The sequence below is a fragment of the Leptosomus discolor genome, chromosome Z (genome assembly GCF_034619465.1).
Source record: "Leptosomus discolor isolate bLepDis1 chromosome Z, bLepDis1.hap2, whole genome shotgun sequence".
NCBI classification, from domain to species: Eukaryota; Metazoa; Chordata; class Aves; order Leptosomiformes; family Leptosomidae; genus Leptosomus; species Leptosomus discolor.
Genome location: NC_141419.1, coordinates 32489655 through 32509932, shown reverse-complemented (window position 1 = coordinate 32509932; position 20278 = coordinate 32489655). Strand labels below are relative to the sequence as shown.

Sequence of the window (20278 nt, the reverse complement as noted above, 5' to 3'; positions counted from 1 at the left end):
TCTAAATTAATTCAAAACGTAATGGTTTGCCATATGATCTGCTCAAAGATACATGTTAATTTTGAAAATACTTATTTACTAAATTAGGTCATCAGAAGTTGTTGAACAAGAAATAGAGTTTGATACATCTTTACTAGAAGAAAATGAAAACCTTCAAGCTAATGAGATTGTGTGGAATAATCTAACAGCAGAAAGTTTACAAGTCACGTAAGTCTTTCTTTCAAACCTTCCATCCTTTGGAAATGCTGTTACACATTGTATCTAGGATCGCTCAGATTATTGCATAGCTCTGTCCTCATTTTTAAGGTCAAGTTCTAAAAGTAATAACTTCACACTATAGACTCTTTCCCATGCTGGTTTTATTGTTCCTTTGCACAAAATACTCCCCCCTAGGCCCCCCGAAACTTGCCAGAACTTTCAATGTATGTTCCACTCCTTGCCGCTTAAATTGTACAATGCCCTAAATCCATCATCAATCCTTGGGAACACATTGATTCATCTTCCCAAAAGCGTTCCCACATTCAGTACTCTAAGAAAAATATTGAAGTCTTTTATTGAAACCACTGAGTACAGCAAAATTCATGCGGAAAATTTTCATGAATATATTTATTGCACTTGTTTTGTGTTTGCTTTTGCTTTCCAAAGAAAATTCTTATTCATTATTGTAACCTTTAAAATACATTGACTTAATAACACAGTTGTAGCTGTTCTGGTGCATTTCATGGGGCTTTTAGCAGTTCAGGGTGATAAACTGCCTCTCTATGTATTTTGTTAATATATTCCCTAGTTAAATCTTTTCATTACTTTTACCAACTTGATCTTTAAGCATTTGTTACTGGGGAACAAATCTCCTGCTGAGGTTATTATGTTCTTACTATATTATCAGCCTCAACTTTTGACATAAAATGGTCTGATGCAGTCACTTGTAAGATTGTAACTATTAATTATACATTTAATTATTTAAGTTGATCATAGCAAGTTAGAATGGAAAGTTTAGAATTTCATTGGTTGATGATGTTTTTGTTGTCTCTACTGTATTTCAGTCCATGTTTACCATATTTGAAGTTTTTTCCCTTTAGAAAGTGTAACTGATCCAAATAAGGTATCAGTGGTGTGTTCTGGGATTTCTTTAAGTTTTTTAAAATTTTTCATCTGCTTAATCAAACTATGATCCTTATTTCTTGAAGGTTTTTCGGAAAAACAAAATCATAGTGAGTCCTAATAGCAGTGAGGTATTTCAAACATAAACACATTGCAGCATCTTCTGCAGATTATTCTCATCACTGTATTTTCTCAACATGACAGAATGTCCGGGTTTTATTAATTTGTTTTCAAGGTCATTAATCATCCTGTCTTTTTTCCTGTACAATCTGATTACTTTTCATAAATTTATTCCTTAATAGGTATTGAAATAAACTTTTTTAATATGAAGTTTCCGCCTCCTTTGTGAGACTCCTCCTTAGTCCTGAAGCAGCTTCATCTTTCTTATGAAAGGATGCCTTGACAATAAACACACCTCCCTTCCCTTTAAATGTGTTTCTGTTTATAGTATATTCTGCATCGTCACTAAATTGAGATTATTCCTACTTAAACTATGTAAATGTTATACATTTAGATGTACTTCAGCAAAATAACAGGAAAAATATATACACTGAATCTCCCTTTTCAATAAAATATTACAATTTTCAAAATTATGCCTTCCATAGCTCAAAAAGAGAAATAACATCTTGTTTTGCTTGTGTTCTGTGTCCACTGTTTAGAAATAAGACATCAGCATGTCTAAGTGAAAGAGATGAAATGTTGCTTTCCTAGTAAATGATTCTGATGAAATGCATATTTTTGTTTATAAATGTGTGTCTGTATATTTGCCTGCACATATACATTTTTCAATACAATTTCCAGTGTGTCCTGTTACAAATCTTGTCTTCACCCACTTTAAATTCTTTTGTGAATTTGAGAGAGAAATTTTATGGTTTGATATTATTTTTGGAACAGGAATCAAATAGCTCTTTTAAGCATTGCTCTCTTTGTGATGTTCACTCTCTGGTATAGCTTTAGGACTGAGCAAAACTTTAACTACATTAGGTCAGACCAAAGATTGACCTAACGGACTTTCTTCTCTCTTGCATTAACCAAAAGGGAAAAGTCTAGGGAGGAGAACAAGAACAGGACAATTGTGCAATGCTGTTTCCTGAGTATGTTCTCTCAGCCTCCCATAATTTTCAGCTCAGAAATGTTTTGAGGCAGAAGTAGTATTTTTTCTGTGAATTTTTCCAGTCGGTTTCAGTATGTAGAAGTATATGTTGTGAAAAGAATTTTTGATCAAGGAATTCCAGAGATTAACTTCACATTATGTGAACATGCTACTTCTTAGTTTCATTTTATATCTCTTAAGCTCTTGTTTTGGAAGATAATAGGAACAAGCTACTCCTTTCTGTCTATGAAATTGTAAACTTCTGTCCTACTCCATGATTTCTTTTTCAGAGCCATCTTCAGCTTTAGTCTGTCCTTTCACAAAACTGACTCATATCCTTTATCAGGCTTGTTATCTTTACCTGAGTGTTTTCAAGGTTACTGTATTTTTATTTTTTTCAGGTAAATGACCAAAATTGTGCACGCAATCCAGATGCATAGTTTAGAGAGTGGCATACTGTGTTTTCCTGTATTCTTCTTCTGCTTTATTTTTAACAAATTCTAGAGAATCATTCTGTTTGATTTTCTGACCACTGCAGGGTATCAAGCTAGTATTTTCATAGCAACATCTACTGTAATTCCAAGATCTCATTTCTTAGTGGTAATGCTCAGCTTAGAGCCATTCACTACATAAATAAAGCTTTGGATTGGTTTTTCCGTGGTGTATTTGCGTATTTCAATATGGATTGAAATTAATCTTCTAAATGACAGTCCAATTATTGAGTACCATAAGATCCAGAATAATCCTTTTGTTTCTTCACATTCAGCCCCTTCCCCCTACCTCAAATAACATTGTACAGTCAGCATTCTTTGTCACTTTTTAAAATCTCCTTTTATTTGGATTATTATGAACCTATTAAGCGGTGCAGACTTTTGTGAAGCTCCACTAGTTCCTGGCACTGTAAAAACTGCTTGTTCTTATCCTCTTTGTCCTTTTTTTTTAGTTGCTTTTTTGTGCAGGTGAAAACCCTTCCTTTTAGAACTGCTTAATTCTCTGTAACTGCCTTTGCTCATATACCTTGTTAACTGCATTTTACATGCATTTTGATATAGTCTTGCTTTAAAACCACTACAGCCAAAAAAAACCCCACAGGTATTTGCATCGACTTACTGTGTATGTCTAGACATTTGCAAGTAGGATAAATATATTACATCCTTTATCCATATGTGATGACTTTTAAAAAATGTTCTGTATGTGCTGAAAGAAAAACAATTTGACTGTTGATCTTTAGTATTGAGATCATGGTCTTGCATCTTCAAAATACTACAGCATTGTGTTTCCGCAGAGGAGGGCTACCTTCCATATCTACCAGATATAATGAATCCAGTACATACAGTGGATTTATTTCACAAACTTTTAATAGATGTATAAAAGATGTATATTGATTCAGAATGGTTTTTTGTTGAATCAGTTGTTTTATTGAGTATGTGAGGGAAAAATGACAGCTTTACATACATTACTGTTTAAAGGTTTTCATAAAATATATTTTAAAGTAACATGATGGGGAAATTGGCTCACCCATTTTTTAGCTAAGTTTATATTTATGAATAAAGTTTTAACAGAGGGAGGTAGCTAAAAGTCAGTGTTGACTAGATGACCTTTCTACGTAGTGAGGGACTTATTGTGTCTCCTGATAAATACTGGTAACTGTCACTGACTAATATTGAGATATTCTAAAAAGTGCAACAGAATAAAAGTTTGTGCTTTGAAGCTGCATGCATTAAAAACTGAGAGGAGGCGACCAGAATGAAGTAAGTGTTGATTAGTGGGCATGTGAATTAATATCCTAATTAATTTAAAAACTCTTTGAAAAACAAGTTCTATAAGCATAAGCATTTATTTTTATTGATATTTGAGGCAGAATGGTGCTAATGACTAACGAAATATGAAAGGCAGCTTTCCAGTAGCCAGTACCTAGTTTGAAGATGTCTACTTTCCAGAATTTTTTGGTCTCATTTTGTGTGTTCTCATGCCGTTGGAACCTGACAGTTTTGGATTGTGTGGTTGTTAAAGCTAATAAGTATTATAGTGACTAACTAGTTAGTAGGAAAAACCCTTTTGTAAACTGATTTTATCCAGGAGGCAGATATGAGGCCACTAGAAACTTCTTTTGACAAACGACAACCAAGATGATACAAGGCAGATGCAGAGTTGTCAGTTCTAGCCAGTTTGAATAAAATTTATTGTTTAAAACAAAATAGAGGTTGAATACAGGGAGACAAGTTAGTTTAGTGTGTATATGGTTGCTTTGTTTTGTTTTCTCCAAGATAAATGCAAGCATCCTACAATATCTCAGAAGTTTTAGGGAGAACTGCATCAACATTCAAGCTAATGCTGCAATATAAAATTTTATATTTTTGAAATGGCAAACTATTTTACTGTGTTGTTTCTGCAAGTATATACTCGTACCTTCCAGTGATGAACAGTCTTATTCACTTGGTTTTCATTTCTTGAATATTGGTGCTTGATCTGATCCTATAAATGAATTGTTTAGCCCATACAATGTTGATTAAAATTTTGATTAGAAAGGTGATCAAAAGGGAGTATCTGCAGTTACAAAACTGTTAATTACTCTTTAGCAAGGTGTTAAAAGAAAAGTTAGTCATTATTGTATTGAGACCCAGTGAAAGCAAATTGTCATTTCCGAGAAGTTCAGGATACAGATTGTGGTAGCCTAAAAACCAGCAAAATATTTATTAGAAAGGGAACTGTGGGGATATTACTTAGAGAGAAATCATAGAATCATTAGGTTGGAATAGACCTGTAAGATCATCAAGTCCAACTGTCGACGTAATACCACCATGCCCACTAAATCATGTCTAGAAGCACTACATCTACATGTTTTTTGAACACCTCCAGGGATAGTGACTCCACCACTTCCCTGGGCAGTGTGTTCCAATGCCTGACAACCCTTTCAGTAAAGAAATTTTTCCTAATATCCAATCAAAACCTCCCCTGGCGCAACGTGAGGCCATGTCCTCTTGTCCTATTGCCTGTTACTTGGGAGAAGAGACCAACACCGACCTCACTACAATCTCCTTTCAGGTAATTGTAGAGGGCAATAAGGTCTCCCCTCAGCCTCCTCTTCTCCAGACTAAACAACACCACTTCCCTCAGCCGCTCCTCACAAGACCTGTTCTCCAGGCCCTTCACCAGCTTCGTTGCCCTTCTCTGGACACGCTCCAGCACCTCAATGTCTTTCTTGCAGTGAGGGGCCCAAAACTGCACAGAATTATTTGAGGTGCAGCCTCACCAGTGCGGAGTACAGGGGCACAATCACCTCCCCACTCTTGCTGGCCACACCGTTTCTGATACAGGCCAGGAAGCTGTTGGCCTCCCTGGCCACCTGGGCAGACCGCTGGCTCATGTTCACCCGGCTGTTGACCAGCACTCCCAGGTCCTTTTCCACCAGGCAGCTTTCCAGCCACTCATCCCCAAGCCTGTAGCACTGCGTGGGGTTGTTGTGACCCAAGTGCGGGACCCGGCACTTGGCATTGTCAAACCTCATAGCATTGGCCTCAGCCCATTGATCCAGCCTGTCCAGATCCCTCTGCAGAGCCTTCCTACCCTTGAGCAGATCAACACTCGCACCCAATTCAGTGTCATCTGCAAACTTACTGAGGGAGCACTCAGCCCCCTCATCCAGGTCATTAATAAAGATGTTAAACAAAACCGGCCCCAGTACTTAGCCCTGGAGGACACCACTTGTGACCAGCCACCAGCTGGACTGAACTCCATTCACCACAACTCTCTGTGCTCGGCTGTCCAGCCAATTTTTTACTGAGCTTAGAGTGCACCTGTCTAGGCCATGAGCCACCAGCTTTCTCGGGAGAATGCTGTGGGAGAGAGTGTCAAAGGCTTTACTAAAGTCCAGGTAGATGACATCCACAGCCTTCCTCTCATCGACTAAGCGGGTCACGTGGTCATAGAAGATCAGGTTGTTTAAGCAGGACTTGCCTTTCACGAACCCATGCTGGCTGGGCCTGAGTCCCTGGTTGTCCTTCACGTGCCATGTGAGTGCACACAAGATGAACTGCTCCATAATCTTCCCCGGTGCCAAGGTCGGGTTGACAGGCCTGTAGTTTCCCAGATCCACCTTCCAGCCCTTCTTGCAGATGGGAGTCACATTGGCAAGCCTCCAGTCATCTGGGACCTCCCCAGTTGATCAGGACTTCTGATAAATGATGGAGAGTCGTTTGGCCAGCTCCTCCGCCAGCTCCCTCAGTACTGTCAGGTAGATCCCATCTGGCCCCACAGACTTGTGGATGTCCAGGTGGCAAAGCAGGTCATTAACTGCTTCCTCCTAAGTTAAGGGGGGTTTATTCTGCTCTCCATCCCTATCTTACTGCTCAAGGGGCTGATTTCCCTGAGGGTAGCTTGTCTGACTATTAAAGACTGAGGTAAAGAAGGCATTAAGTACCTCAGCCTTTTCCTCATCCTTGGTGACAATGTTCCCTTCCACATCAATAGAGGATGGAGATTCTCCTCAGCTCTCTTTTTGTTGTTAATGTATTTGTAGAAACATTTTTTGGTGTCTTTCGCAACAGGGGGCAGACTGAGTTCTAGTTGGGCTTTTGCCTCTCTTAATTTTCTCTCTGCATGACCTAACAAGATCCCTATACTCTTCTTAAGTTGCCTGCCCTTTCTTCCAAGAGTGGGAAACCCTCCTTTTTTCCCTGAGTTCCAGCAAAAGCTTCCTGTTCAACCAGGTTAGTTGTCTTCCTTGCCAGTTCATCTTCAAGCACACAGGGACTGCGTGCTCCTGTGCCTTTAAGACTTCCTCCTTGAAGAATGTCCAGCCTTCCTGGACCTCCTTGCCCTTCAGGACAGCCTCCCAAGGGACTATCTCGACCAGTGTCCTGAACAGCCCAAAGTCAGCTCTCCAGAAGTGCATGGTTGTGGTTTGACTGCCTCTCCTCCTAACTTCACCAAGAATAGAAAACTATCATACAGTGGTTGCTAAGCCCAAAACGGTTTCCGACCACCACATTTCCCACCAGTCCTTCTTTGTTTGTAAACAGTGGGTCAAGCAAGGCAGCTCCCCTGGTAGGCTCCCTCACCAGCTGTGTCAGGAAGTTATCTTCCACACACTCCAGGAACCTCCTGGACTGTTTCCTCTGCTGTGTTGTATTTACAGCAGACATCTAGTAAGTTGAAGTCCCCCATGAGGACAAGGGCTAACAATTGAGAGGCTTCTGCCAATTGCTTATAGAATGCCTTGTCTGCCTCTTCCTCCTGGTTGGGTGGTGTATAACAGACTCCCAGCAGGATATCTGCCTCGTTGGCCTTCCCCCTCATCCTTACCCAGAAGCACTTGGCCTTGTCCTCACAATTGTTAAGCTCTACACAATCAAAACACTCCCTAACATACAAAGGCACCCCACTGCCTCTCCTTCCTTGCCTGTCCCTTCTGAAGAGCTTATAGTCATCCATTGCAGCACTCCAGTCATGAGAGTCATCCCATCATGTTTCTGTGATGGTGACCAAGTCATAGCTACCCTGCTGCACAATGGTTCCAGCTCCTCCTGTTTGTTGCACATACTGGGTGCATTGGTCTAGATGCACTTCAGTTGAGCTATTGATTTCACCCCCAACGTCAGCATGCCACCCCTAGGTCCATCACTGGTGGGCCTTGTTTTGTCTCCTTTGCCCTTCGAACTTAGTTTAAAGCCTTCTCTATAAGCCCAGCCAACTCATACACGAGAATCCTTTTCCCCTTTCTAGAAAGCTGAACTCCCTCTGTTGCCGTCAGGCCTGGTGCTGTGTAAACCTCCCCATGATCATAGAAACCAAAATTCCATTGATGGCACCAACCTCTGAGCCACATGTTAATCAGGTGTGTTTTCATGTTCCTTTCAATATTCTTGCCTGCCACTGAAGGGATTAGCAAAACATGACCTGTGCTTCGGATCCTTTAACCAATCACCCCAGTGGCCTGAAATCCCTTTTGATTGCCTTTGGATTTCTCTCTGCAATTTCATCGCTACCGACCTGCATAACCAAGAACGGGCAGTAATCAGAGGGCTGTGCCAGACTGGGGAGTTTCCTAGCAACATCTCTAACCCAGGCCCCAGGGTGGCAGCAGTCTTCCCTGTGGGATGGGTCCAGTCGGCATATTGGGCCCGCCGTTCCCCTCAGAAGGGAATCACCTACGACAATTACCCTCCTTTCTTTCTTGAGGCAGTCACAATGCATGGGGCTGACTGTAGGCTTCTCCCTGGTTGGGCCTTCAGGGCCTTAATCTACCTCCTCAGTTGCCTGGTCCTCAACTACTAGAGCCCCATGTCTGTTGTGTATGGGCAGTTGGGAAGATGAGGGAGGCTGAGAGGGGATTCGCCTGCCACCCCGAGCAGGGGCCTCTTTCCATTACCCCCTGGCTCTAAGGTCCCCTCCTTCTGCCTGATGGAGCAAGGGTAGGGGGTCCTCTCCTCCTTGTGGAGCCTCCATCTGCTGCCTTTGCCTCAGGGATGGTAGGATGTGGCTCCCCAGCAATCAATCTCCCTCTTACACTCACTGATGCTCCTTAACCTTTCCACTCCCCCTTTCAGCTCCGCCACGAGGCTGAGCAGATTGTCCACCTGGTCACACTGCACACAGGTGTTGTCCCTGCTGTCCTCTGGCACAAGCGACAGGCTCAGGCACTCCCTGCAGCCCGAGACCTGCACAGCTTTGTGTCTGTTCGGGAGCTCCGTCTGGGTCACCACATTCCTTCTGGCGTTGGCTTTCGGCCGAGTGGAAATCATAGCTTCACCTTTTCTGGGAGGGCGATGGCCACTAGGTCTGTTGGTCTCTAAAGCAAGGAGAGGGACTGCGCCCTGTCTGCATGCCCTGCCTGCATCAACTGCCGCGCCAACTGCAGCACCACTCCCTTCTGACGCGCCACCCCCTGTTTGCCCACGTTGTTCGCTGCACTTAGAACTGTGTTTTAGGTATTTCTGCTGTCTCAAAATAAACACATGCAGATGCTTGTTGATTTGGGGCATAAACATCTATCATTCACTGTATGGCTTTTTTGTAGTAATTTAAGTCTTCCAAAATAAGATCCAGAACTGTCTGAATAAATAATGTATTTAACCAATGTATAAAATATATCGGGAGGAGAGAGACCTATTTCAAAGTCTAGCATCAAATGATTCGGTTTCATATATATAGACATGGAACATGGCTCCTAGATATCTAGGGGTCCATGTAAATCACTCAGTTGACCTTCTGTGCCACTCCTCGGTCTGGAATGGTTTTGGGCAATACATCTGTGCAGTGGTAAGTACTATATATATTTTGCCTTTGTTCCACTCTTTACTTCAATGACTTTTTAATTGAAATTGGGCTTGAAAATACAGGGGGCGCAGAATAAGATAGTTAACGATGGATAGGTGAATGCCAAAAAGACAAAGAGGTGTACATATTTATTTATTTTTAAAAAATTTCTCCTAGCTTAACAATTGCTTGAAGTCAACATAGATATTTTGATATGCATTTTAGAAGTCATCATTATGTGAGCCATTTACCTGCATTGTTCAGAGTGCAAATATTATTGTACATTTGTTGACTCTTTTGTTACTGGAATGTTTGCCAGCATAATTGCAAAGTGTCAGTAGTGGTTTTAATGTGTAGTAACCCCTTCTCTTTTAGTATTGAGTTTTTTTGTCCAGATTTTGTCTTTCCTTTGAATTAACTGTTACTGAAGATTGTGTGGCTTTAAAAAAATTAATTGTAGAGAAAAAAATGTGCATGACTCATATAACAGAAAGTGTCAGTTTGAATTTTTGTTGTTTCTGGAGATGAATACAGCCCAAATACTGATTCTGTGTCATTATTTAATGTGTGCTTCAGGAGTTGGAAGGCTTTTGTCTTTCATAAAGCACCTGATAAATTAGCAATATATTGGGAATGCATTAATACACAGAACTCATCACACATTGTGAAAAAAAAATTCTTGATAGGAGACCCTGCAGGCAGCAAATCTGTAACCTTGTATGTATACAGTGGCTAGTATGGGAGCTGTAATAATATGAGTTAATAACATAATATAAAGGTATATTCACAAAAAAAAAAAAAAAAGATCACCAGGCATTGAGTAAGATAATTTAAAAAGTGATGTTCATTTTCGTCCTTAGAAAAAAAAACAACAATATTCCCACATATATACAGTTTGTGTATTCACAGTGTGGGTTTCTGAAATCTGTGTCTTACAGGTTAAAAACAGTAATAGAAGAACTGATTCAGACACAGCAAACACTTTTGAGCAAAGAGGAACTTGTTTTGGAACTGGAGAAAAAAATAGAAGAGTCCTCTAAGACTTGTGAAAAGAAGTCTGAGTAAGTCAAAATAAAATTTCAAAATATAATAATTTGAGAGAAAAGTGTCTATAATGCAATTCCTAAAGACTTAAATAAGAAGTAACCTCTTGTTCTGCTTTTGTGATAAGTGATTATTTTGAAAAACAGCAATAAGTCAGTTTCCCATCTCTAAAATAGCCCTTACCCACTGCAGAGCCTAATTCACTGGAGAGATGGTCAGCTCCATTAGTTTAATATGATTGTCAGAGCATTACGATGGCTCAAGAACTGGGCCTTTAGTTAGTGTTGTAACTTCAGCTTGATAGAAGAAGAGGAGTCAGTTCAGATTGCTTCTCTGTTTGATGGAGTTACTGTGTAGATATAATTTTGTGAAAGACTTTTCAGAGTCTTGTGCAAGACGTACTCTTTCTTACGCAGTTTGGAACTCATCAGGTTAAGTTCATTCTTCGTTGCATTTTCTTTACAAAACTGAATGTAGATCTGATACCTTATAGTACTGCCTAGTAAATAATGAAGGTGAGGGATTAGTAAGTGTTTTACAGTGCCATAAATAAAATGTTATTATAAAGAATCATTCTTGGGCAAGATCTTTATGTTTTTTCTACCTCTGGTTAGAAAAAATATTCACATCCGAGTTCTAACTGAAGTTAATAGAACAGATAAAGGAACCTTCTGTCTCTAGTGGTGTTTTTCTGATTCTTGTTGCAATCAGTCATAACCTTACTAACTTGGTCATAACAATACCGGTGAATTGGAAAGCAAGTCCTCAGGTAATCCTATCTTTGTTCACAGAAGACTTGAAGCTTTTTGTTGAAGGCATCTTGTCACTTGATACATTGGATAGTTTTGAATTCGTATCCAAAACTTTATGTATGTATATTATACCAGTGTTTCGATTAGATATTTTCCTGTTCTTTCTTTGGTGAAGTACTCAGGGTATATTTTCCAGTTTTTTGATTCTTGACCTATGTTCCGTCTGGCATGTTACTGAAAGGATAAACTTTATTTGAACTAGATAGTTTGGTGGTGAGTTTTGGTTGGTTTTTTTCCCCCTCAGTATTGTTTTGTTATCAGTTATCTCTGTCTGAAAACAGTTCAGAGCATCCTGTGTTTCTTGCTGGGGGCAGGCTCCTTTGATCCTGTAGCAGATGTTTGTGGTGTTGAGGAGGCGATTTCAATTCACATTGCACCAGTGCCTGTAAGTCTTATTAAAAGGTATGACATCTGTCTTAGATTTCTAGCGGTAAGATAAAAGTTTCCCTGAAATCACTTCAGTTCTAATTTGTCATTGGTCGTGCCTTCCTCGAGCAAACCCTGTTTTCACCTTTTAACTGCAGCACAGAGTGATCAAGCTGTTTTTGCACATACATATGATAGTTATTTATTTCTTTGTGTGATGCTTTTAAATACGTGCAGTTTCATGCCAAACCTCAGTTTCAGGTCCTCTAATTGTGTCTTTATAGATCATACTTATCCTTTTTACATGAATCATCATTCTGATCGTAGAATCATTTTGGTTGGAAAAGACCTTTAAGATCATCAGGTCCAACCATTATCCTAACACTGCCAGGCCCACCACTAAACCATGTCCCTAAGCACCACATCTGTACGTCTTTTGAACACCTCCAGGGATGCCCGTTCCGATGCCTAGTTGTTCTCTCAGCAAAGAAATTTTTCCTGATATCCCATCTAAACCTCCCCTGGCGCAGCTCGAAGCCATTACCTCTTGTCTTGTCATTAGTTACTTGGGAGCAGAGACCAACAGCCTCACTACTACTTTCTTTTAGGTAGTTCTAGAGAGCAGTAAGGTCTCCCCTCAGCCTCCTTCATGAGGCTAAACAATCCCAGTTCCCTCAGGTGCTCCTCATAAGGCATGTTTTCCAGACCCTTCACCAGCTTCATTGCCCTTCTCTGGACACGTTCCAGCAACTCAATGTCTTTCCTATACTGTGGCGCCCAAAACCGCACACAGTATTCAAGGTGCAGCCTCACCAGGGCCCAGTACAGGGGCCCCAGATCACTCCCCTACTCCTGCTGGCCACACCATTTCTGATACAGGCCAGGGTGCTGTTGGCCTTCTTGCCCACCTGGGCACACTGCTGGCTCATGTTCAGCTGGCCATCGACCAGCACCCCAGGCCCTTTTCCACAGGGCAGCTTTCCAGCCACTCATCCCCAAGCCTGTAACGCTGCGTGGGGTTGTTGTGACCCAAGTGCGGGACCCGGCACTGGGCCTTATTAAATTTTGTACAGTTGACCTCAGCCTGTCCAGATCCCTCTGCAGAGCCTCTCTACCCTCGAGCAGATCGACACTCCCACTTAATTTCGTGTCATCTGCAGACTTACTGAGGGAGGACTCAATCCCCTCATCTAGGTCATTGATAAAGATATTAAACAAGACTGGCCCAAATATTGAGCCCAGGAGAACACTGCTTGTGACCGGTGGCCAACTGGATTTAGCTCCCCTTACCACAGCTCTCTGGCCTCGGCCATCCATGGTCGTATTGAATTTTATTCTTTGGTGACTTATACAGTGCTTCTCTATAGGGATATGATTTTTATCTTTTCCTTCCAGTGAGGATTTTATTACAGATGGTTTCCTTATCACTTTGGGTGTCATTTGGCTCAGCATCATTTTGTGAAAGAACAATGTCAATATCAAAACCTTTTAAATTTCTTTTTTTTTCTCCAAGGGCAGGGCTTGCAGGAAGGTCTGTCTTCCAGGGTTTATCCTGAACATCCAGAGTGACAGAATACTGTGATTTTTCTTTATATTTGCCTCATTCTTCATGGTTCTGGTCCCTCTACTCTATTATTGCAGACTGTGAGAACTCTGCCTGTCTTCGTAGACCACATGTCGCTGTGTTCCAGTTATGTGCATTTAAGGGTGTCTATATTGTACTGTGGATGATTCTGTCTTTTAGGCAGCTTCTGTCCATCTTTGGTTTTGGCAGTTCTTTGGGATAATAGAGTCATCTAGGTACCTGTAGATGTTCCAAGTGCTCTGCTTGACCTTCAGTAGTGATTGAATTATGTTTGTCTTGTCTTCAGAGAAAAGCCATAAAAACATGCAGAAGACAAGAAAAAAATTGCTTTTAGGTCCTCATAGAGTTGAATTTATTTAGCTTTGTAAGAAGTAAGTTAGACTGCAGTCCAGAAATACTTATGCAGTAGAGGACCTTTCTGCCCAGAAGAGACAACAGATGTCTCTAACTTGATGCCAGATGGATTAATACTGGATCTAAGGTGAGTTTAATAGGGCAAATTATTGTTGCAACAACTGTGTGGATTGCAGTCGATTTCTCATCACTGGAAATCATAATCTAATCTAAAAATGTATTTCTTATCTGAAGGTTGGGGAACCCTAATGTTTATAAATTCAGTCAAAAGTGGACAAAAATAATAGTTGTATCTATATTTATTGCAACATGTTGTATTAGATTGAGAAAAGAGAATGGCACAGTAGGTGTTTGATTTCATTGTAGCTTTGAAAATTTTCTAAAATTGCTTCATGTGGTTTTGGCAAATAATTCTCTTGAATTTTCATGCCTTTTTTTAATTTAGCTTTTATGAAATAAGTAAATAATATATATTTTTTAATTGTTTGTTATTTTTCTCTGCAGTATTGTACTCTTGCTGAGCCAAAAACAAGCGCTGGAAGAACTTAAGCAAACAGTTCAGCAGTTAAGATGCTCTGAGGCAAAATTTGCAGCCCAGAAAGAACTGCTGGAACAAAAGGTTCAAGAGAATGATGGGAAAGAGCCACCACCTGTAGTGAATTATGAAGAAGATGCCAGATCAGTGACTTCTATGGTAAGTTTTACACCTGTTTTACCGAATTGTGCAGCCTTGTTGTACGTTTGTCTTGGGATCGGAGTCTCAAGATACTCATGGGGGTGACTGAAGTGAATAAATTTCACTTTGCCTTGGTGGAGACTTGTTTAGGAAAAGAGTTTAGTTGTGTGATTTTTTTTAAGTTGCAGCAACTTGTAACACCCTCTGTATGTCTGTGGACTTGGTTTCGTCTTCTATACGCTTGATGCTTAGATTCTCATTAGACTGTTTCATAATCAAAAGTGTAAATCCTTAAATAGATTTAATAAACATGACAGAGTAGCTATTGGTAATTTCGTTGACCATGTTGAAGAAATAAATTCACAGTTGTAGACAGAAAACTAACTGTAAAAGCCACTGGAATCACTGCACACATTGTTAAACATAATTGAGAAATTAGTTTTATGTGCTGTATTACTCTCTTCTTTAAACAAAACCACACTGATTTCTTTGCAACTTATTTTTAAATGTTTATATGCTCTTAATAATCAAAAGGAACTTTTTTGTGCTATGATGAGATCGCACGTAATTTAAGTAAGTACTTTGCTAGTATTTTGTGTGGCTTCATTTTCTCAATTGTATGCAGCTATGGGTAGAGATAGTAGGCCACTTAAAAAAGCAAGCAAACGGTACCTGTTTACTAAAGGGACAAGCAGTAGTGTTTGCTTTTATGAATTAGGTTTGACATACATGAGATGCTTGTGACTTGTTTTCTTTAGAGAGTTAGCCTGCCATTTCTTTTGGCCCACAAGGCAGTAGCTTAGTGAAATAACAATGAAATGGTTGTTTCTGAGAGGAGGAATGCATTTGTTTTCTCTGTCTATTTGTGGAACCAAGTTTGTTCTTTCTTCCATTCCCATTCTACAGTTATACTTAATTGTCAGTATTCTTTTGCTTCCACTACTACCATTTAATATTTACAAGGCACTAGCAGGTGGTTGCCATTTTCACTGGAACAGAACGTTATTTTACAAAGCTTGTATGCTTGTTGTGATCTAGGAGGAGTTGATAAAGCACAAAAAGATGCAAAGGAAGAAATGAAGGATCAGGATAAAGATTGTGAAAGATCAGGAGGCTTGGTATCTTTTTGGGGTGGAGTATCTTGTTAGTTATTTCATGTAATAGCCTATAGTAGTGCTGGTGAGTGTTGTCTGTAAAGGTTAGTTGAGATGATGAGTCTAATCAAGAGAATGGCATTTTTCCACCTCAGTTAGAGATTACTAAAGTATGTTTTCTGCTGTCCAAGTCTCTGTTTCAGTGAGTGGGAGAAAATAATCCTTGCATGTGTGAACAATGCACAGTGAAGAATTCTGTGACCTCTAATTTTTTTAGAATAAAAGTCATCTATGATAGTTTATCTTTTTTGCTGGAGGAGGTACTTACTGAGATTTCTAGGATGATGCAAGAAATGCATTTTTGTATATATTAAATGTACCTAGAGTAAGAAAAGTGTCACTGTTTTGGCTTCAGAGGATTTAGTCTTATAATTGGTACACACCATGAGAAATAAAAGAATATGACTTAAGTGCTGTGCGATTTCCCTTGAGTAGGTTATTTGAGACAGGCTAATACAACTTATGGGTTTTTTTAGCTATCAAGTTGATATCCTGTGCTAGTGAAATTGACTAAAAAGCAGTAGCTACAACTGCAGTCTGAATTAAACTTTTTTCAAATTGCTATACCTTGAGAGAGCAGTCTTGACTGTGTCTCAAGATGAAAAAATAATACACTGATGAGCTATTTGTATAAATAAGCATCCTGGGATGGGGTTTTTTAAGTATAACTTCTTAAAATTATACAGCTCCTAAATGATCAGAAATGAAATGTTCTTACTGCTTATCCTGGCATCGTTCAAGCGGATTGTTGTTTCTTCAGCTATAAATCTGTTTAGGTTTCTCCTCTTTATCTAAAAGCAGTTCATCGAAATGTCGTCTGATACTACTACATTTTAATATGGTTATTTATCCCTCTTCCAAAATTCATCATAAACACTTGTTCTACAAATTCTTTTCCTAAGAATGACAAAATCATAACTGGCTTGTGTTGTGAGCATGCATGTGAAGTACATGTTCATGTATTCAGTCACAAGTGGATATTTTTTGTAATTTAAAATTAAAAATATGATATATAAAACAACTTTGTGAAGTTTTATATCTCTCAAGTATTTACATGGTATCATATAAATACAGGCAATTTCATAGTGGCATGGTTCGCAAATTGTTTTGTTTTCTATCTCTTACATTAGGTAACAGTACAACAGAACACTAACAAGGAATGAAATTCTGAAATGCTGTTTGATGTGTTTTTATAAACAGTATTATGTTATGTCTGTGTTATAATTTCCTTTGTTTCCTTGTTCTTTTTTGCCTCTGTTAACTGTAGGAAGTTTCATATTTTGTTAGTGTCTTCAATATGGTTTAGTTTCATCAACATTGTTTGTGGAATGTTAGCTGTGTATTGGTGTTCATGTACACATTTTAAGAAAAAAGGAAATTGCTGCATGATTCTGTTTTGTTCAATCATGACAGCATAGCAGGGAGTTGAAAGAATTCGGGTTTTGGCCATTCCTGAACCCTGCATTTGACAATTTTGGCATTATATGTGGAAAATGAAAACATATTTTCTTGTTTCTAGGATTTTTACCTTTCTACTGGGATAACTGTGCAAGACTGAGATAATTTTAATGGTGAAGGTGCTACAGGCTTAAAATAATGTCTTTGATCCTCTTAGAGTTATGCAGTTACAATACTATGCACTATATAATTGGGAAAATCGTAGTTAACTTTTTCTTCTATACTGAAAGTAAGGAGATAGAAACTAAGAAAAAAAAATAGTTATTCCTTGTAAACAGCTGGGTTTTTGCCAAAATGTTGTAGCATCCAAATTGTTATATATTATGTCACTTTACAAAAATTAACCAGTGACTGGATGCTTGAACTAACTTTTCGGTGTTTAGGTGTTCAATCACTGGATGTATGGCCGTCATTTGTCCTAAGGTACATGTGCTATTCTTGCTATTATCATCATCAGAGCATGGCAGTAGTCCACCATAATTAAATCAATGAAAACAACAACCAAAAAACTTTTATATGTGTAATGATCCAATTAGAAATAAAAACATCAGGAATATTTGGAATATTGCAGTGCCAGTTAAACATTTACTCAGGTAATGAAGTACAATGAAGGTAGTTTGCATTTCATAGTAAGACTTTAAAATTGCAGCTTTAGTATTGACTTGGAAATTATTACAGGACAGGAAATCTTCTGGGAGTGCTTAAGTCTCGCAATAGATTTAGTTAACATTAAATAGTACTTCATTTTGTTTAGCAATAATACAGTGAAATCTCTATGCCACTTTAATATGTCTTCTCCTTTTTCCTTATGAAGTAAACCAAAGTATTATGAAGGTACAAACCCATTATTTTTAAGAATATGTATTTAAAATTATATGGTTTTCTCACTATAGAAATGTTTCATTTATATTTATTTTGTGTGCTGCAGCATTACACTGGAACCACTGATAAAACTGAGACTTGGTATGCAGGCTCTGCAATAACTTGAAAGACTTGTCAGCAGGTGGAGCTCAGTGCCAGCAGACTCGTTATGACTGGATAATCAAAATTTTTCATCATTATATGTGTTTAAAAAAGGCATATGAGACAGAAATGTGGAGGAAAAGATGTGTGTTCTCATCTAACATCTAAGTCATCTGAAATTGTGGTTTGGTTTGATTTTGTTCTGATTTTTTTAAAGGTTTTTTACAAATAATAAATTACAACTGTAATGTAGAAAGACCCTAATATATGGTCTTCAACAGCATGTAAGCCAGCTTAAAAGAGCTGTGCACCTATACTGCCCATGGAGCAACAGTACAAAGTCACCGTTCTTTCTCCATAGACTCCTTAAAGGACTTGCAGTCCAGGTTAGTTTTCAGGATGAAAGGCTCTGGAGTGCAAATGAGTCAGGAGGGAGACAATGTCTCTGGAAACATAAACTTGAGAAAGTCATACAGGCCAGAGGGAAGCTGAAGCATCATGATACCATGATCCAGACAGTGGGATGGATCCAAGTATTAATGCACCCTTCCAGGATAGTGCCATGCTTAAAACTGTACACAGTGAGGTAACAGAAAATGGGTATTAGTAAGAGATTTTAAATTTCTGAATTCTGATTTTATCTGTTATAGCAGAATTATCCAAAAGAAAAAGAAAAAAAGTTCAGTGCATATCTAATTGCTTTTACTATTTGTCATTCCTTTTCAAAAGGCTTCAGAGACCCTATTCTCAGTGATTACTTTAAAAATAACACAGCTTTTGGTGAAGATGGTGGTAAATAGAAAAAAGTTCTCTTTCTATGGAAGAAAAAAAAACTAAATGCGTGAAACAGTGCTAAAGTGCTAGTTTCATTATTTGTAAATTATTCTAAAAGTACCTTTTTATTTTCCTAATGTGAATGCTTTATATTTCCACCCCTGCTTTCTAGAATCCATGACTCAGTGCTCATTCTAATAGTGTCATCAAAAACCCAATAATCTTAGAGTCTTCCTCTGAAGGTTTGGATTTGAGGCAAATGTTTGCAGGATTCTCACTAAAATCATAATGATCAAATTTAATCAATTTGTATGTTTTGATTTTTTTAAGTCAGTTACATAGATATGAAAGAGCATTTACGGGAGTTGGTTATGTGATTAAAGATGTTTTGTTAAATGATGTATCATAAAGCCCTGAAACATAATCTGCTGAGAGATGTACCTGTGCTCTAGGGGGTCTCCTTTTCCCGTACTGTCTCAGGCTATATAGGATCTTTATTTTTGAACAGATGCAGGGAAATGGTTAGCTTCTGTGATAGTCCATTGTCCCGTCCCACTTGATGGGTTTTGGGGTAGGTGAATCTTCCATATCCTTCCTTGACAGAGACCCTTAACTCAGCAAATGTAGTGAGTCAATAACCCTCTTTGGTCAGTAGATTGGCAGCAATTACGCACTTTATTAATAATATTTCACAGTTTGGATAATAGTAATATTTCATAGATTGGATGATAATAATATTTCACATATTGGATAAAGGAATGGATTTCCCTAATTTTATCTAATAATATGGAGAGAGAAAAAAAGAGTGAAAAAGAGGAAGGAAGGAAGGAAGGGAGAGGGGGAGAGCGGGAGGGAGAGAGAGAGAGATCACCATGGTTCTTTGTTGGTGGGTGCACATGTGTGTCTTGATTATTGGCATTTTTATTGTCCCTTTCCATTGATATTCATTAAGTCCTGTTCACGTTACCCCTTCCTCTTCTCATTTTTCACGCTAATTAGAATGCAGGTGCAGTATATAACATTTGGGGGGGGTCCAAGGGTGTTTTGTTCACTATAAACAAGGGAGTGGACTTCCTCAAGACCAGTGTCCACCTGTAGATAAGGGAGCAGGCCTCCCCAAGTCGAGAAACACCCCTCTTCTGCAGGGTTTGTCTTTTTGGATAGGGGAGGTTGGGTAGCCGCTCCAACTGAAGCCCCCTTATCGATCACCCCAACTAATGTTTCTGAAGGAGAACACCACTCTACCCTTCTACCTCCAAGGAGGGAGCACCACTTCACCCTCTTATCTCAGAGGAGAGAGCACCGCTCCACCTTCGCAGGGCTTGTTCCCTCCCTGGAGCAGGCCGTACTGCAAAGCAAGCTGTTCTTAGGGCCAACACATAAAAGTTCTGCTATAAAACAGGTTTGTTCAAGACACATGAATAAAATCTGCAAAACAGGTTGTTTAAGGCAAAAAATCAGACTGTCCTTCACACCCAATGCAGCAGTAGCAGAAAGCTCGATGATCTCAGAAGAACTGAGGTATTCCTGTGCTTTTTAATACATCACCGAACAGTTCCCTTGTTTATCTGTCCATGTAAGTAATTCTCTACTAATTTGTGGCTCATGACATTTATATAAAACTAAGTTTATATGAGGGCG

At 39.1% G+C, this 20278-nt stretch overlaps 1 protein-coding gene across 1 annotated transcript in view; it reads left to right on the top strand.

The window, feature by feature from the left end:
* The window catches only part of FER (FER tyrosine kinase), a 166368-nt gene that overhangs the window by 29391 nt on the left and 116699 nt on the right, over positions 1–20278 (top strand). Inside the window, exons 6-8 of the mRNA XM_086478933.1 lie at positions 88–207; positions 10390–10512; positions 14117–14306. Coding sequence (XP_086335059.1) covers positions 88–207; positions 10390–10512; positions 14117–14306 — 433 coding nt within the window. The remainder of the gene's footprint in view (positions 1–87; positions 208–10389; positions 10513–14116; positions 14307–20278) is intronic.